General features: G+C 30.5%; 1 protein-coding gene across 1 annotated transcript; it reads right to left on the minus strand.

Moving 5' to 3' along the window:
- Positions 1-11,188: 11,188 nt before the first annotated feature.
- On the minus strand, positions 11,189-19,894 carry LOC127258009 (aluminum-activated malate transporter 12-like). The gene is made up of 6 exons (XM_051284640.1): positions 19,380-19,894; positions 18,081-18,221; positions 16,938-17,210; positions 14,631-14,752; positions 13,581-13,724; positions 11,189-11,965 (listed from the first exon to the last, which is right to left on the minus strand). Exons 1-6 carry the CDS (start codon positions 19,696-19,698, stop codon positions 11,300-11,302), a joined length of 1,665 nt encoding a protein of 554 aa, XP_051140597.1. The 5' UTR covers positions 19,699-19,894; the 3' UTR covers positions 11,189-11,299.
- Between the last annotated feature and the right edge of the window lie 249 nt (positions 19,895-20,143).

Raw genomic sequence — 20,143 nt, forward strand, 5'->3', positions numbered from 1 at the left:
TCAAGTGAACTCACTACATAGTGGATGACTATTGCAATTTGTACGTCATCCAAACTTGCCGCATAATTTGGTGAGTTGCATTAAAAGTATATATTTTATATATATATTTTTTATTTAACATTATTAAAATAATTGAATCACATTCTTTTGTATTTCTTTTACTCTCTTCATCCCAGTTCAAAATACTCATTTTATCATTTTCATTTGTCCCAACTCAAAATACCTTTTTTACTATACTCAAACCTTTTTTTCCTCTTAATTGCAAGTTCATACCACAATTGTTTGATCCGCGGTCTATTAATTTGAGAAAACCTATCTCAAATATCTTTCCAAAGATCGCTTGCAATAGACATCGGATATATTCGAGCATAATTTCTCCTTGATAGTGTTCATCATCCATACCACAATAAGAGAGTTGTTAGTCCATCAATATTCGAGATATGAGGAATCATCACTAGGTTTAGGAATTGTTCCATTGAAAAATCTAATTTTTTTCGTGCCCGAAGTGCTCTACGAAAAGATCGAGACCATTCTTCGTATTATCTCCTCTCAAAACAACATTGATAAAGAGCAATCCAGGATTATCACTAGACGTAAAATCAAATGGGGATATCGTTTTTCGCCGTTGAACATCACTTAAGGTCTTTTTTTCCTTTGTCACTCATGATGAATAATCGATTAAAGGATCATGCTTTGATACCATAATAATATGGAATCTTGTTGTTCTCATTAATCACAAGTATGTAAAAGATTATAGACAAGATAAGGTAAGGCTAAAGGCTCACCCTAAAAATCTTCCAATTTAAAATACAAAAATATTTATACTAAAATTTCTCTATACCCCAAATATATATACATGCCTTAATATGATTCAATCTCATGGCTCAGTGCTTTCCATACCCACTACCTGGGTATGCACTAAAAGGAGCCAACGAGGAGGCCTTGATCGAATCAATTAAGGCTTGATCCCTCATTGAATTAATTATAAATATAATGTAAGTGTGATATCCCCGAAGTTGGACCGTTGCTTGGTCAACTCCGGTGGGTGGATGAGCAGGTGCCAGGCCATCCAAGAGTGAAAAAGGTTAAATGGATTGAATAGACTGCTCATGTAAAAAATGTGCATATTTTTTTTCGAAAGCTCTACTGAAAGAATTTTAGGGCTAAGCGTGCTTGCTCTAGAGTAATTTGAGGATGGGTACCCCCTAGAAAATCTCCCAAGTTGTGCGGGAGTGAAGACAAAAAGTCGGGATATAATTTGAAACTTATAATAGTACCTTACGGGTCTTCTTTTGAAGAAAGATTTGTTACGAAGAACCTTTGCACATAAATTGACTAGGAATTTGTGTTATCATTCTTTAACACATCTCTAAAATCTATTTCTTAATTATGAAAATCATATAGCTTTGTTTTTTTTGTGGATTTTTCACAATTTTTATTATTAAGTTTCTTTTTACTCTCCAAAAACATTAAATCACATAATTATTATTTTTAATATTGTATTAAAAGTCAATTTTAAATTAAAAATATAATATCAACATCTATTTATATCACATCCAACAATTATTCAAATTCAAACTTTTATTATTCAAAATCCAAATTGAAAAATCAAATCCGTAAACAAACATTGTTTTTCCTTGTAAAGAATTTTTATTCTTTATTTATGGTATTTTGTCTGTGGTTAAGAACTTAACCATGGATTGAATGGATTGAAGTGCATCAGTAGAGATGCTTGAGGTTGTGGTGTTAAGTTTCTATTTTTAGTCTCTATTGATTACATGCCAAAGTAAAATTGTGATGAAGTCTCTATTCATGTCATGGGCCATGCTGCATTAAATCTTCCCGGTCTAGATTTTAAAACTGTTATTTTGGTAAACTAAAGCTTCAAAAAATGGAAAATGACAAGGCAAAGAAGCTAATGAAGGCGAAAATAATAGAGAGGAAACTTCTACTGGGAGAAAACAAAAGACAGAAAACCATAAGATAAGACATCTAAAGAGAAATCTATTATCCCTAAAAATCACATTGATAAAAAGCTTTTGGCCAATGTGAAAGGAAGTAAAGCTTAACCGAAGCAACTAGAATGAAGCACTCTAATTGAGGACCATAGCACAAAGAATAGCAACAAGAGGAAGAGGCTGAGCTTGCCACCGAATGTCCGATGTAATAAAGTTTTCCTACTCATGATCTCCTATGTTTGATCCATTTTTTGTTATTAATTCATTATTTTTTTTCTTTTTCTTTGTGCAGCTAGAAAGATCATCCGGACTCTGCTGTAATCTAAAAAGCATAATAAATCGAATATGTCGTTTTTAAATGAACGTCTCTGTTTTATAGTTGGGAAGGTAGAATTAATTTCACTCGATAACAACAAGGCTACCTTTAAATATCCGAAGGCAATTTCTTGCAACACAGAAGATCAGAAGGATAGTATCCTCAAGGGCTTATTCCAAGATCTAATCACAAAGAGATTTGTTCGACTTCCCAACTTACCAATACTCTTGCTTCTGTGGGAATGATAATTTCACCGGAAACAAACACGACTACACCAAAGTTACATAAAATGGAGTTAAAGTTGAAGAATATAATAGAGAATTGGTTTCCACTTCTATTGCAATATGTACCTCAAGATTCAAATGACCAAGATTGACTGTTTGGACGAAAGAAACATACACCTATAGAGAAAAGACATACACTCGTAACCCCTAGTGCCCGCGACTCCAGCAATGCAACATTTTGGCCTCATGCACAATACATGCCAAAAGTTGGTATCTATGCCTTGCCTTTCACCGACCCTTTTGAGTTGCACAGAGAAAATTTCCACTGCTAGAAGGATTTTGTAGCATTTCTGTAGTAGAGTGCCTAGATTTTTCCATTTCGACACATACATCACTTGTAATGAATTCAATAGAGAACTTTGTTGTCTATTGGCCAAAATTTATTGATACTAAAAGCCAATTTATGTGTTTTTAATATGTACCTAATTATTAAAATTTCACTTTAGTTACAATAGGAATTCAATTGTAAGAAATTAAGATTGATTTATGAAAGACCTTAGAAATGATGCGATGATCAAATCAACTATAGAGTTAGTAACTTATAGATTTCAGTTGGTGGTCATTTTTTCAGAGATATATTCTCAAATAAACTAACTATAACAACAACGGAGCAGAACACCGGCAGTCAAAGGCAGTGGCTTGGCAGCTTCAGCTCCGGTAGCAAGACAACAGTTTTCTACTTCAAGACAACTCCGATCTCCTCCAATTTTTTTTCTGTAACGGCATCTTGGCAGTGGACTTTCTCATCCCGGTGTTCATACTGACAACTCCGATGACGGAAAATTCTCCTTCAAAGGCTCATTCCAGCAGTAGATTCAACTCCAACTAGAGACAGCTTCTCCGATGACAATTCCTGTGTTTGGAACAACAACTCATCATATTTCATTTTTTCTCTTTACTGGCAAAGGGATGGTGGTGCTCGGCTCAGATCCTCGATATACAGCTAGGCAACCACTCTAAGTCTCGACATATACCGGACATAACCAAACACTAAATTCACAAAGAAAAACTTCGAATTCTCACTAAAAACTCACAAAGATTTATCAAAAACTCATCAGAATCACTAGCCGCGCCGGAGACAGACGCTCTAACAAATAAAACCCCAAAACTAACAAACTAATTTCTAACCATCTAACAAACTAATTTAATAGGAAATTATGATACATTGACACATGACATTGTCTATAATGTCCCATAATTTGAATTTGAAAACTAAAAATACATAAAATTGAACACTCACATTTCATATTATCGAAGCAGCACAGAGTAAAGTAATCAGATAAGGAAGGATTTTTTCCATGGGACCACATTAATTAGCGGGAAAAAGGGTTCCATAATTTAAAAATAAAAATAAAAAAATTAGAGGGATATAAATAAGTCTAGTTTCTACTTGTTTTGAGGTTCCAATTTTAAATTACAATAGTTATTTGGTTGATATAAATAAGTATTGATGGCTGAATATCATTTATGGAAAATGTTTGAAACTCCCTTATAGAAGTTTATAAAAGTGAACGACTTATTACTAATTGGTTTTAAGTTGGAGTCTCGGATCTCTTTTGAAATAGTTATTTGATGTGATATAAATAAATATTGATCTTAATTAGGATTTTGAGATATCTCGATGGGGAGTATTGAGTATATCCCACATGTAATAATTGGTTTTAAGTTGTAGCCTTGGATCTCTACTTAACAATGATGTGAAATTTTGAATATAAATTTTTTTTTAATATAATATAAAAAATAAAAAATAAGTGTTTGATTTGATATTTTTTAATTTTTTTTATAGGGATAGTAAAAATACTCCATAACCGCCTTAAACAAACACATCGCTTTCAACGACATCAATAACAAATATTTTTCTCAACTTTCTTTTCTCTTCCAGGTCTTAATCGGGATTTTCAACGGAACATCAATGTCTCATCTCCCAACCATAATTCAATCTATCAGCAGAACAACCTCAATGGTTAGTAATAGAGTGATATATGGCAAGCCGTCGTAGTATAATGGCATGGATTTAAGGCCAATGCTATTTCTTCCATGGACGTTATTGCAACCACTGCCTATGATAGATATGAATGGCTGTAGCTATGCGCCTCTTATGCCGTATATATACATAAAATGTATTTTTATTTTAAGAATTTATGTATTTTTTTATATTTACTTTAGAATGTATTTATTCTTAAATTAGTGTTATGATTATGCTAAACAAACAAAGGTTCCGTGGCAATTCGAGCAGTGCAAGTAGATTTATGTTGTTCATAGAAGATTCAAACCACTAACGCAGACGGTAAACGAATAATAAATCACACTAAAATTGTTAACCCAGTTTAGCCATCGAAGACCTATGTCTGGAGGATGCCAACCCAGGAAGATTAATACTCAATGATGAACGAATCAAGCTTATCAAGTTATTGTGTGAATCCTGGCCCTCAGAAATCTCGCTCTATCGTTCACATAGAATTTTCTAGCACAACCATTCATACCTATAACCTATACCAACTCAATTCCTTGTCCCATTCTCGATTTAACTCTTCATCTCTTACACATTTTTTGCTTTTACTTTCCATTATCGTTACTTCTCTAACCCCAACATTTTCAACAAAATAATATCATCAAATAAAGAAAGATATCATTCTTAATAACTCTATAATTTGACTTCCATATTTTCTCTCAATTGAATCTCTTCCAATCTGCTTTTCATCAAAACATATCTCTTAGAATCGATGTTCCTTTTGGAGACACGCCGGATTGATCAATTTGGACTGCAAAAAATAGATAATTTTTTTCATATTGAATGAGCCACAACTGTCCACCTGCAATCATCAACCGAAATCCAAAAGATACATATAACCCATTATCAACAATCTCCCCATTTTGGTTGATGCTTACCAACCTCAATTGGGATGATTACATCCGTACTATATGCTAATGTATCAAAATCACTCAGCCAGTTCAAAGCTCCCATTTAGCCAAACATGAAGGCAAAAAACGGACAACCAAGTTCAGTTCTAATGACATAAAATTAACCAGTCACACCAGAACCATAAGCAGCCACCACCTACATCATCAAAGCTCCCTCTTAGCTATACATGAAGGTAAAAAGAGGACAACCAAGTTTATTTCCAACGATATAAAATTAACTGGCCACACCAGAATCATAAGCACAACCAGCACCCGCATTATCTCTCCCCGTTTGGAAATAACATACCAAAAAAGTTTACCGCAAAATTCTCTCCTATTCAAATTGATCTAATTGAACGGATATCATCTACATCAGCAACCCAGTCAAACATGGCCTTTCTTTTATTGAACGAGGCAAACCCTTATTTATTTTTTTATTGGTGAGAGAACATACCAAACTCTCTTTCCAAAGCTTTAAATCATTTTGAATCCAGAGCCTTTGTCAAAAGATCTTCCAGTTTATGTGTTTTTTTAACATGCTCCAGTCTGCAGGTCCCTTCTTCAACTAGGTTACAAATGAAGTGATACTTGATGTCAATATGCTTTGTTCGAGTGTGCTGAACGAATTTATTGAAATGTATATGGCAATGGTGTTGTCACAGTGAAGAATGAATCCGTTGCACCCAATTCTATAATCATCCAACATTTGTTACATCCAAAGAAGTTGGGAGCATTCGCCGCCGGCCACAATGTATTATGTCTCGGCTGTGGACATAGCTATGTTGTTTTCTTTTTGGAAAAATCAATTTACCATGTTTTTCCTGAGATAAAACCAGCCTCCTTATGTGCTTTTGCGGTCATCACAACACCCCACCTAGTCTGTATCCTTATATCCCACTAGCTCAAGTGATGATTTTCTGGAATACCATAATCCTAAATCAGAGGTATTCTTCACATACCTTAAGATTCATTTTACGGCCTTCAAATGAGACTTTTTAATGGACACAACAACCTCACAGCTTCAAACTTCGAAGTCGGAGAAAACGTCTCATCATAATCATACCCTTCAACTTGGACGTAACCTTGGGCGACCAACCTACCTTTATTTTGAACTATATTTCCAACTTCATCTATTTTATTTCAAAAGACTCACTTCATCCCAATGAAGTTGTCACATTTTGGAGGAACAATCAACTCCCACACTTCAATTCTTTCGAATTGTAGTCGTTCTTCCTACATAGCCGTCAATCAATAGTCATCTTTTAAGGTCTCACGAATAATTTTTAGTTCAATCTTAGAGAGAAAAAAATTCAATCCAACAATCTCTCTATAATTAATTGACTTTCCCTTCGTCAAAATTGGACCAAGATGGTCGCCAATAATCTAATTCTTTGGATGGACGTTGCTAGCCTTCGATGGACCTTCAGCCCTTGGCATGGAGCTGTTGGCTTCATGCAGTACATTTGATGTTTGGACTGCATTCACCTTCTATTCACTGCTGGCAATTTTCTGCAAGTCTGATCCTCTAGAATTATCTTTCAATTCTAGTTTTTCTTCATCTAGGTCTCGATCCTTTTCTTCACCTAATTCACTATGGACCTTTACGTTGACTGACTTTATAACCTTTCTACTAATGAGATAAAAGATACAATAAGCTTGACTATTATTTGAATACCCTAAGAAGATTCCCTCATCCTCTCTTGATTCAAATTTTTCAAGCACATCTCTGTCATTTAAAACATAACATCTGCACCTGAAGGTTCGAAAGTAAATTATTAGGTACTTCCTTCGCATGCATCATATACCTTGCCATCTCCTGTAATATTACATTTTTTCCTTTCAACAACACCATTATGCTGGGGGTTTTGGCAGCCGAAAATTCATGAACAATTCATCTTTGTTTTCAGAAGTCTCCGAATGATTTGTTTTCAAACTCTCTCTTATGGTCACTTCTGATCCTCATAACCTTAAATTCATTCTCATTGGACACCTGCTCACATAGCACCTGGAAGTTCTCGAAAGCCTTACTTTTGTCCTTAAAAAACCTTACCCAAAAATATTTGGAATAGTTGTCTACAATGACCAAAACATATCTCTTTTCACCAATGCTCTTAATTTCAGTAGGACCCATAAGATATGTGTGTCCAAGCACCTGTTGCTCGCATACCGATCAGACACCCTGTGATCAATTTTGCTCTGCTTTCCCTTGCAACAATCATCACATACAACAAACTTTGAGTTCGAAATCTTTGGTAGTCCACAAATTGCTCCCAAGTTACTAATGTTGATTAGGTTCTGGAAGTTAGTATAGTCAAGCCTCATGTGCCAAAATAAGATCTTCTTTTTTAGTCAACAAAACCATTTCTAGAGTTTGAGTGTGCACATATTAATTATTTTTCGATCGATTTCCATTCATCACCTGCTCCCACATACTCCAAACCTCACATCCAATTTTCGAGAATTTAACTTCCATACCTTCATCGCATAGTTGACTGATGTTTATTAAGTTGGTATTGAGATCTTAACATATTATACTTTTTTAAGCTCAGGAATTTCATCAAACTTGAGTACCATGCCCATAATTTTTTTCTTTTGTTTCATCCGCAAACATGACATTTCCACATTTTGTTTCACGGTAATTTGTCAAAAACTTCCTTTGATGTGTTATGTGTCTAGAGCATCCATTGTCAAATTCCATGTATCATTCGTTTCAACATCCCGTATGGACAATGCAACTAGACAAGCTCATTGATTAACTTTCGGTCTCCATACCAATCTAGTCATAATTATGTACTTCAAGTGTTTTGATAACCCAAACACCTTTCTGCCAAAGGATAAATCTTCCTTGATTCGATCACAGTCCAACACCCGATGTCCGGTTGTTTTGTAGTACCTATAGTTTGACCGTTGTCTGCCTGATCTCCGAACATTCATTTGATTTCCAGAAAGACTTCGAACATAATGTATTTCAGCAGTAACCTGATTCTCAGCTGATTCTAAAAGTAATCCGCCTCTAAAAAATATTGTTTAAGAAGTTCTAGCTCCATGAGTGTAGCCAATCCTTCTATGATCACCGTATGTTTTCCTGACATTCAGTACTTCGTCAGACTTTTGTTTCCCTTTCATCTACCCATTGAGTTCACATTCTAATTCTTTATTTTCCATTACCAACTTGCCGATTTTCCCTAATGTTCATTATAGACTTGAAGCAATTTCTCATGCTCTAAGGAAAATTCATCATTCATTTCTACTATTTTTTCATTCACTTCAATAAATATCTTGATCTTGTTTATTATTATTTTTTTTAATCTCATAAAACTTTCCTTTAATTTGTCATTTTGGACAACTAATGCTTTATGTTCAGCCACCATCATGTTATATGCCTCCATTAGTTATTCACAGCTCATTTCAGTAAGTTCAACATCTTGATTTTCCTCTCTCTTCTCATCATCCCGTGTAGTAAAAATAACTAGTCATTCAACATATTTTCTTGTTTTTCTTGGATAGATTCTTGTTCTTCGGTTTCTTTGTCAATCTATATAAACTCCCATGGCTTTCTTGTCCTTTATTTTGGTTGTTTCACACTAAGCTCTGATGTGCCCATATCCATTACATCTAAAGCATCTAACATCATTCGATATGCATGATTTCTTCGATACTTTAACCATCTTAGATGCATTAGCCTCTGAACACCAGCCTTAGCAGGGCCACCAGTTTTTTGAGTATTCTTTCCATTCCATATTGTTTGTCACTTGTTCAAATTGTGTTCGGACTGCCGCCTAGAAATCCTTGTTACTTTAGCTGTCTGACCCTTTTATCTTGGATTATTCAAGCTATTTGTTTTGTTATAAGGGCAAACTTTTCATCTCTATCTTCAGTAGCAGTAGTTTCTGATTTCCAAGAAATTCGTCTCAAGTCTTTAAACTTCCAATCAACTTATTCAATGAAATATTGTTCACCTTATCCAATTCCTCTAATGTTATGATTTTCAGAGCAAATTTATCATATACCATACACATTAACTTATAAGTTAGTTCTCTCTCATCACATTTCAGACCCAACATATATGATTGACTTACCATACCTTCGAATCATTTTATTGATTGCAGTCTTTTTCGCACCGTCGAACGAACAATCCATCACCATCCCAAGATAGGTATTCACGCAAGAGTGGAGAGATAGAAGTTGGTCTCCTTCTTACAGGAGGTGATACCCTTTTTGCGGCTTTTGTAAAGTCGGTCTCCATATTCTTCTTGTAATATATTTCCTCCTTTCTAACATGCAAAATTGAATCATTTTATTAGTGACACGAATATTTAAGGAAATGATATTTAATTATTTAATAATAGTAAATTATGATATTATTTTATTATTTTTATGTAATTAATAATATTAATAATTTTTAAAAATAAAATTTTTTATAATACAAGTAAATAAGAAATACTTTTATTTATTTATAATTAACATAAATTAATTTTATAAAAAATTGTGAAGTTTTAAATATAAATAAAAATATTTAGTTTTTTAAAAAAGAAATAAATAAAAGGATTTTGAATGAATTTTATATAATTTATAATGTTATATCTTATGTATATTTTGATTTAATAAGTGATATCTACTGTTTTGTGACAACAAAATTTTTAAAAAATGTCAATTATCATATGAAAGAGAAGGAGTACTATATAAATTTAATATAGGGATTTATATAATATAGGGATAATTAAATAGAAGGGAGGTTTCACCAAAATATGGTGCAGATTTGCAACAATTTTTATACAGGAGAGGAGGTAAACTACTGACTGACTATTTTTGTTATTTTTTTATTGTTTATTTTTTTTAACTAAAACATAATATTGTGCTTTTTAAAAATAATATTTGTGCTATTTAAATATTATTATTGTATTACTATGTTATCAATATTATGCTCTTAGATATAATTATCATACTTTTGAAAAATTTCAGTATTAATAAAGAGCACTATTATTAGACAATGAGAATATCGAATACAATAATATAAAACACTGAAGTATGTTGTGTATAGTCAAATTATAAAATTAATCTTATTTATTATAGACAATTAGGTACTAAATTAAACAAATTTAACAGCGCATGTTTAATCTGCACGGTAACCGATGAAAGGAGACCAAATATGAGTTTGTTTATTTTGTGGCTTTGTTCTTTCAATTTTTTTCTTTCATTTTTTCTAAAAAAATATTAATATACTATACATATTTACTATTTTTATCTTTTCTACACAATTTTTTATACTTCATATAATTTTTTTTCTCCAATTTTTTCACAAAATAAACACACCCATTTTTTTATGAATATTTTTTATATTAATTATGAAGAATTTTCGTAATATGTATTTATTATATTTTTAATAATATTTACGAAAAATCATTCGACCTAAAAATATTATGTTAGAAAAAACACAATGACCATAGCTCTCCAAGGGTTTTAACACTTTTTTTCGTCAAATAATCTTTGATTAATACTCTCTCTCCGTACCTATTATGTAAGAATCACCGTAGATATGAAAATTTAATTAAGGTATAATTATTAAATTAAAAATATATTAAAAAATAATTATAATATAATAAAAAATTACAGATTAAAATAAAAATAATTAATTAATATATTTAAAATTTTAAAAATATAACTAAACTATATAATTTTATATATATATATATATATATAAAAGAATAATGACATAATAGGTGAAATGAACGAAAAATATAACATGGTATGTATACGTTGGGAGGGAGAGTAATAACAACAACAATAATAATATAATTGTTATTAATATTGAGATTCAAATAACCCTAACAACAACGAATCTAACAATCTGTTACATGAGACTGCAAATGGTTCCCTAATTTGTTCTCATTGATCACCTCTTGCTGCAGCTTCTTACCCTCGTCTTCTTTCCCTGCCACATCATCGTCATATTCTGCGAACTCCCGGAAGTTCGCCATCCGGCCAAGCTCCTCGACCTCCTCGATCACGAGGTCGAGCCGCGCCACCGCCTCCACGAGCAATGACGCGAAGGCGGCGAACGGGAGCGCCTCCGAGAACTCGAGGCTCGTGATGGAAACCTTGCTAATGGTAGGCCGCAGCGCCTTGCGCTCGACCGCCTCCCCGTTGTGACGCTTCGACGACGACTTCTTCCACCCGAGCAATGCGGACGAGTCGGTCTTGACGCTCGGGAGGGAGATTCCGAGCTCGCCGTTGGAGGGCTTGTTGCGCGCGGCGGCAGCGGTGGCGGCGGCGTATGCGAGGATGTTGTTGCTCGACTTTGCGTGGCGGCCGAGGAAGAGGCGCGGCTGCGACTTGAGGGCAGCGTCAAGGTCTTGCAAGGCTTCGTGTAAGTGGTCGGAGAGGACCATTGGCGAGCATTGGCGGCGCTTCCGGATGCTCTCGGCGAGCTCGAGTAGGGCTTTCGACACTTCTCCGGCGACTCGAATGCAAGGATCTTTGAAGAGAGCTCTTACAGTCCTCGGAGTCTTGAGGTGTTCATGAAATAACTCATACAATTATAAGATGAACAATGGTTTTCTATAATTTTCTTTTTAAACTATACAATTTCGGCATTTTGGATAAAAATATACTACCTTAGTCCGGCCGCAAGAGTCTCATTTACTTTTTTACATCTTGATATTTAAATATTAATTATTATATAAAAACGTGATATAAATTAAGGGAAAATGACAAAAATATTTTTATTAGTGTCTTATAATACTATTATAATGACATTTGTGCAATTTTTTTTTACAAATATAAAGATATTTTTAATATTTAGTACAATGACACAAAAGTTAAATGTAACTTTTAGAGTTAGAGCGGGAGTATTACTTTTTTTAATATTTAGTAATTATTCTACTTAAAAAATAATAATACTCCCTCCGTCCCGCAAGGAGGTTGTCATTTGGTTTTTGCGACTTAACATTAAAAATATCTTTATATTTGAATAATTTACTCGATAAATATCATTGTATATGTATTATAAAAGACTAATAAAGATATTTTTGTTTTCTTTTCTTGATTTGTACTACGTATTGATATCATAATTAATATTTAAAGATCAATACAAGTCAATGTCAACCTTCTTGCGGGACGGAGAGAGTAATATAACAGCTTGGTTTATTTTTATTATTATTATTATGTACGCATCATAATTTCCTTTAAACAAAAATACTCCCTCTTACTAGTTTGATAATTTTCCTATGTGGTACTTAAAAATATAATATTTTTTTATTATAGTAAAAGTAATTAAGTATTAATACTAAAACATTATCAATTTTTATATAAATTACAAATATATTATTTTATATACAATTAATTTATACATTATATAATATTAAAATCATTTTATATACTTTTATAAAATGTTTAAAAACAATTTGTTTAGTTTTATACACACTTTAATTTTTTTTAAATTGTGTTAAATAGATTAACTTATATAAACTATAAATGAATACAATTTATTTGCAACTTAACACCACCATATTACTCAGGATTAGCCGAAATTTTATTGAAAATTTCATGTAGTAGTAGGACCTAAAATAATACATATAACATATATATATATATATATATACACACATATACATTAATTATATACTAATGAGATCTAAAGTATTACAAAAATTATAATGGGACCTAAAAATATTATGTCTCTCTCAAGTCAACCAATTATCCTATTGAAAAACACTTGTAAAACTTTAATTTCTATAAAAAATTTCCAAATTAAAAGCAATCTAAAATCACAAACATCCCAAAAGACAAGAGTAGTCACTACATATTTATGTTTGTGTGAACAAAGAAAGAAAGAAATATTTTACTCTCCATGTCTCAATTTTTATTTTTATTTTTATTTTTGTTATTATTTCTATTTTGTGAAATTCCAAAATATTTGTAAGTTTCTTTACTTCATACTAAAATTATCTCTTTTACCCTTATCAATACAATTTGTTAATAATCACAAACAAAAAATAAAGACAAAATGGTAAAAAAAAAAAAAAAAAAATCAAAATTATACCACCTAAAAACCTGTAACAAAACAAAAACTAGCAAATAAATTGAGCCGATAATATTAAAAAGGAGTAAATAAAATAAAACCTGAATCTCAGTTTGAAGGCAGCCATGGAGAGCAACAACAGCATATCCAAAGTGTCGAAGAATGTCTCCCAACTTAACGTACTGCTGCCATGGAAATCTTTTGCACTCTCTCGAGTGGCATGGCTCCCAGCTTGCATGTAATGCCTAATTTATTTAATCGTAATAATATTTATTATTAGAAGAGATAAATGAGTCGACTCGAGTCGAGTTAAGCTTTTTTTTCCTCTTTTTTTTAGTACTCTAAACTCAATTCCTGTTCTCTGAAACAAAAATATTTTTCAAGTTGAAGACATATATAACTTATTAGAAAACTTTCTAATTTTGATTTTCATATTCAAGTTCGAGTGGAATTAATTTAAGTAATATTTTTCTACAATTTTTTCTACTAGTACACTAAAATTCAAACTTGTGCATAAGTATAACAAGTTGAAGTTTGTATACAAACTTATTGAATAAATGAAAAAAAAAAAAAAAGGTAGTTATGGTATTGATTAAGTTAAATCAGCACTCTACTGACAACATATTATAAAAATATATATAATACATATCATAATTGATCTTAATATAAGATTTTATGTTAATAGAATACAAATACTAATAATATATTGTCATAGTCTACTTACACAACATATGCCAACATTAGTCTTAATCAACATTCTACTCATAGTATATATATATATATATATATAAAGGACAAGAAAAAAAAAAAAAAAAAAAAAAAAAAAAGAGATTTTGGTTATATGCAAGTAGCAATTACTAATATATTAGTATTTTAAATAAATTTTATCTGAAAATTATTATATTTTACTGTTTTGTTACTCTATTAATTCTAATTTAGCATGTGACATTTACATGGCACCAAAAGTGACACATAAATGACAATGCACATGTGTGATCAATAAATTAGGACCATTAAAGGAACGACAAGTTAAATACAACATGATTTTCAAATATAGTTTGCTTAAAAGATGAATATAATAAATGATAGTATTAATCGAATTATAATTATATGTATTCACATAACATGTAAGTGTGTAAGAGTGTACGCACCAAAGTTTCGTCGGTTGATTTAGAATCAAGAACCGCTTTGTAGCCCTTGTAAATAGGATCATCTGATGTTTTCTGCTCGGATGCTTTTGGATCTTCATTGCTGAAGTATTCGTTAACACATGCTGCAAAAATGTATACATTATTATTTTGCACAATTAAATTTTCTCAAAACATACACACGTGTGTATATATATATATATATATGTATATAGTGATAACATAGAGACAATATAGTAAAAAAATTTCCGATGGTTTGCAAAATTTTCTGAAAAGATTCTTTGGTTTTAAAATTTTATTTTATCTACTCGTGATTAAGATAATATTGTAAAAATACTCAATTCATTAGTATTTAATAAAGATGGTAACATTCGCATTTAAACTGCGAGTATTATTACAAATTTATAAATAAAAGGGGGGAAGAAAACTAATATTAATAATACACATGTGACTATTTTTATAACTTTCTTTCTTGTTATCTAGAAATGTATAATAATTTTTGCAGTTTAAGCACTTATTCTATCATCTTTGTTAAGTCCTAATTAACGGATAAAGTATCTTTTTGCAATATTATCTAAACCATAAAACGAAGTACAGTTTTATTATTCATAACATGTTTTCTCATAAAACTGTCATGTCGTCTAATCATTATTTTATGTAAAAACACCCAAACGTAAATAATATAAGAAAATATATTTTTAAAAACAAAAGAAATGTTTCTAGAAATTCACGAGTTTGAAGGAATTTAAAGGTGACTACTTTTTACCATACTGATCACCTTCAAGTCACTATTTTGGTGAGATACCATTAATTGTAATATTGAATTTTCTTCAAATATATATATATATATATTATAATATTGTACACACGTAAAATTATTCGAAATTTCAAATACAAAAGTAAGTGAAATTTTCACAAGAAAATATTAGTAACATGTTTTTGTTAAACAAATATTGCAAGGTCTATTTAACATTTAATTATATATATATATATATATATATTATGTTTAAAAAATTTCAAATCTGAAAACAGATATATATGTATTTCTACAAAACGCGTGTATTTGATTTATTTTTTTTATTTTTCTTTTTAATTTGATGTATCTTTTTACGTTATAGAAAAATATATTAGTAGTATAAAAAATAATTTTTTTCTTATTTGTTTATTTTTTGAATAAATAGAATATATATTATATATCTTTTGTGATATATGTATATATTGTATTATTTTTTTTATTAATCGAAAAGTATGTTAAATTTTTTTTAAAAAAAAAATGGAAGAACACACTAATAGATCTATTTAATATGGTTGGAAGCAATTCTTTATAGCATTATTTTTATTTTACCTTTATGAGATAAGGTCATATTCTATTTTTCCAAATTTCCACTATTTGGTTATATTTCAATTTCTTGTATTCTACTTTATTACTGACTAAGGTAAAATTTAAACTAATTTCCGTAACAATATTATACAACTTTTATAATTAAGAGAGAATTGTGATCATAAGTTAAAAACCGTGCATCCTAATTTGGTTTTCAGTGTGGTTCATTTCATACTGCCAATTAATAACATTGATAATTTATACAAAAAAAAGAAGAAAGTTATGTTGTTATTATTATTATTTTTATAAGGAACCCGCAATCGCTACCCGAAAGTATGCATTGGGTAAAATCCCGGTCGAATCTAATATTCTGCAAACTAGATCCGACAAAACAAGTCACATTAGGCGAACTATGTGTGACGGGTGGACCTAAAGGCGTCGGGGTTTAAACCCATTACCTCACGCTCACAAGTTCACTGGTCATCCTTTACGGGACACAAAAATTATTATTATTATTATTATCATTATTATTATTATTTGTGTATATAGATAAAAAAAAGTATCGATGTATATTATACTATCTCCGTCCGGCTCTAAGGTCTCATTTACTTTTACATGTTGATATTTGAATATTTAATTATTATATTAAAACATAGTACAAATTAAGAAAAAATTGCAAAAATACTTCCATTATTGTGTTATAATACTAATAGAATGATATTTTTAAAAAAAATTATACAAATATAAGGATATTTTTAATGATAATATAATGACAGAAAAGGTAAATGTGACCTTTGAGGCAGACAGAGAGAGTACGTATTATGATCAGAAGTAAATTTTAGGAATGGACCATTAGTATGGTATTAATTTGATCCAGTTAATATACGAAATATATTATCTATCTTTATTATATATACTGATTGAGTCAAATTATTAGAAATTCACTACCGAATTTTATGTTTAATTAACGTCTAAGATAGGTAGGTTACCTTCGATGGAATTTGCCAAGCCTTCAAGTTTAGAGACGGTGGAATTGTGGAGGTCTTGGCCCGACCAATTGGGGAAGATGAATAGGCTCATGATGAGGCAAATGGCGCAACCGATGGCTATTGTGTAGAAGCGCTCGTGCGCCATTTTCAGCACATTGTGAACCCTAAAGCTCGAAACCGTAATCAAATTGAAGGTCAACAAGAATATCACCACTCCATAGTCGTAGTTCTTCTTTATGTACGGCACAAATCTTATGTAGGTCGCCGCACTTCCTGCATTACTTCACTATGTAAAATATCAACACCGCATTGATTGATTGATTACATGCATTTATGTTAGTCGTATAACTAATTATATATAAATAAAAATAATTCGATGCTAATATATATATATTTAGTATGTATTGAAAATAAAATTATCATATTACTCAATAAAAATCCGGTGAGGATCCCATACTGAAATTATAGATTCGATATTGGTAAATCTAATTACAACTCTTGATTTAGATATTAGTAACTTAATTATTTTATTAGATGTAATAAAATATATGATTGAAAATAAATTTAGTAAATGCTGAATTAATATAAACACAACATATGATATATTCCTATAAGAATTTTATATCAATCAATAAAATATTCATCTTAATTTCTCCATAACAACAATCAACACCTAAGTGATCGATTATATCAATGGATTTATGTTGGCTATATATATTGTGATGAAACTTTGGTAATCAAGATGAAAATGCACAAAAAACGACAATAATTTAATGATGAGTTCGATAAAACTGATCTTCATTTTTTAAAGCAGCCAAATTATATATTTTTCACTAGTATTTTCAAATATAAATTATAGAAACAGTACAACAAAACTCATACATAACTGATTATATATACATAAAAATGATCCAAGGAATCTATTTTTTTGCTTTAATTCAATCTATCTGGATAACAAGATGATTATATTACTCAATAGAGTTGTATGATCAGTAGATAAAAAATTCATTTAAAAGAAGAAATATGTTGCTTGCCAAAATATCGAAATCCAACATAAAAATTATTTTGTTAGCAGTATGATCATTTTGTTTTCGAAAGTGATAAATAAATTGAGTGGAAATCTAAAATGTGATTCATACATACCAATGGTGAATACTGCTACTCCAATGAATACTGCCCGGAATACCCGGCCGGACTGCTGCGCGACGTACTCTATCAAGAAAGCAAGTGATCCCGCCAACAATGTGCCAATCCCTCTATTTAATCCTTTGCAAAGCGTCGCGCCTTTTGCATTGCGCGCATGACATTAATTTTGTTGCAAAGTTCAGTATCAAATTATTTTACTTATCATTGAATCATTTAGATTGAACTTTTATTTATTTATTTTTATTTTATTCATGTGAGATATAAAAAATAAAAAATAATATCGATAATATAAAAAATAATATTTTAAGTTCAATACTAACTTTTTGTGTTAGAATATAATATATATATATATATATATATTAGGAATCATGTTAGTAACAAAATTATTTTGATGAATATATATATATTAGGAATCATGTCCGTAACAAATTATTTTGATGAACAAAATCATATATTGTAACTACATATGTAATAAACATAGCACCGTGTCTATTATAATTCAATAATTTATGACCTACTAAAGTTTGGATTTGTTCTCACACTATTTAGTATTTTTTTTTTCTTCAAAGACTATTGAATCAAACATTTGCATATTAAAAAAATAAGTTTTTATTTAAAACATTATATTAAACACATATTTAAATCATTTAGATACTAGATACTGAGTGTGCTCACCTACTTAACATTTTTCTTTTCATTTTTTAACTCTTACAATTTTTTCTTAAAAAAAATCCAGTAAAATATCACATTTAAATTATTTTTAAAAGCTAAAAAATAAAAATCATCAAGCAAACACACAATTTTAATTTTAATCTTATTATCTTAAATCCAAAATTCAAATTCAAACCTTAAAATAATACATTATATTCTTAAACTCTTTAGATAAAATAATTATCCATTTTCCATCTATTTTGCCAAAACGATGAGATCATTAGTTGAAAAATCAACTTTATTATGAAGTTGCTTTATGATATATGCTACAAGTGTGAGATTTCAAAACCTTCTGATTAACTATTAAAATCTCACCGTATTAATCATAACACCAAGTCGAGCTAGAGCTCAAAAAATATACGAAAGCTCGTCATTGTAAAAATATCATATTATTATTATGCTTAAAATTTAAGCTTGATCTAATTTATGCAATTTATTTAGATTAAACTTTAAAATGAAATGTCTACTCTGCTCAAATCATATAATAAATATATATGTAGGAAAATAACAATAGAAAAAAATTATAAATTGAAAATTTTGTGACCATCAATGAATGAACTAATTAAAAATAGCTAGATAGCTTACCAGCTGTGAACTCTAGCACGACGACAACAGTCATGACGGCCCAAATAGCACTTTGGCCGATATCATTGAAGAAAGGCTCCGTCAAATACAGCAAAGAAACCAAAGTCAAAGAAAATCCTACTTTTAAAGAGTGAAAGACTCGGCGTCGATCTTCTTGGCCCACTTTGCAAATAGTCGTCCATTTCGATAATCCCCAAGCCTTCGCCTTTCCCATTAAAATTATCAAGTTTTTCTTCATCGTATCCATCTTTTCTTGACTCCAACCATAAGGGTTTCCCCAAGGATACCCCATTGCTACACTACTTATGCAACAATACATATATATTGAGTTTTTGGCCTAAATTCTAAAGATTTATATTGATCATAGATTGAATGACAAAAAACAGCTAATTATTTTGGGGTTTGCCCTTTGTTTAATTTGTATGAATAGCAAATATTTTACGTGTGCATATAGTTATTATATAGGGAGAGGGAATTGGTTGTATTAATTGGGTGGTGAAGTTGTTGTCTATGTAGGCAACAAAATGGTGTATACATAATTAGGAAGAAATAAATAAATGCATACACATGGGTGCGCGCACACATATATAGATATAAGGGCAAATTTACTTCCACATTATCAAATCATCCGTTACAGATCACATACATGATATTTTTCATTATGTCACTTAATAATTTTGTTTATATTCAAAATATTCATTTAATCTTTTGTTAATCTTATACTATCAAAATTTTGTTAATTTATCTTGAAAAATGAACTTAAA

The sequence above is a fragment of the Andrographis paniculata genome, unplaced genomic scaffold, assembly GCF_009805555.1.
Source record: "Andrographis paniculata isolate CXL003 unplaced genomic scaffold, ASM980555v1 Contig14END, whole genome shotgun sequence".
NCBI classification, from domain to species: domain Eukaryota; kingdom Viridiplantae; phylum Streptophyta; class Magnoliopsida; order Lamiales; family Acanthaceae; genus Andrographis; species Andrographis paniculata.

What these genes read in the sequence shown, in the direction of transcription:
- LOC127258009 (XM_051284640.1), bottom strand. Translation starts at nt 19,698, where the DNA reads ATGTATTGTTGCATAAGTAGTGTAGCAATGGGGTATCCTTGGGGAAAC. An exon ending in CGTGCTAGAGTTCACAGCTG is followed by an intron (nt 18,222 to 19,379) that starts GTAAGCTATCTA and finishes GCAATGCAAAAG; the next exon opens with GCGCGACGCTTTGCAAAGGA. An exon ending in AATCAACCGACGAAACTTTG is followed by an intron (nt 13,725 to 14,630) that starts GTGCGTACACTC and finishes TAAATAAATTAG; the next exon opens with GCATTACATGCAAGCTGGGA.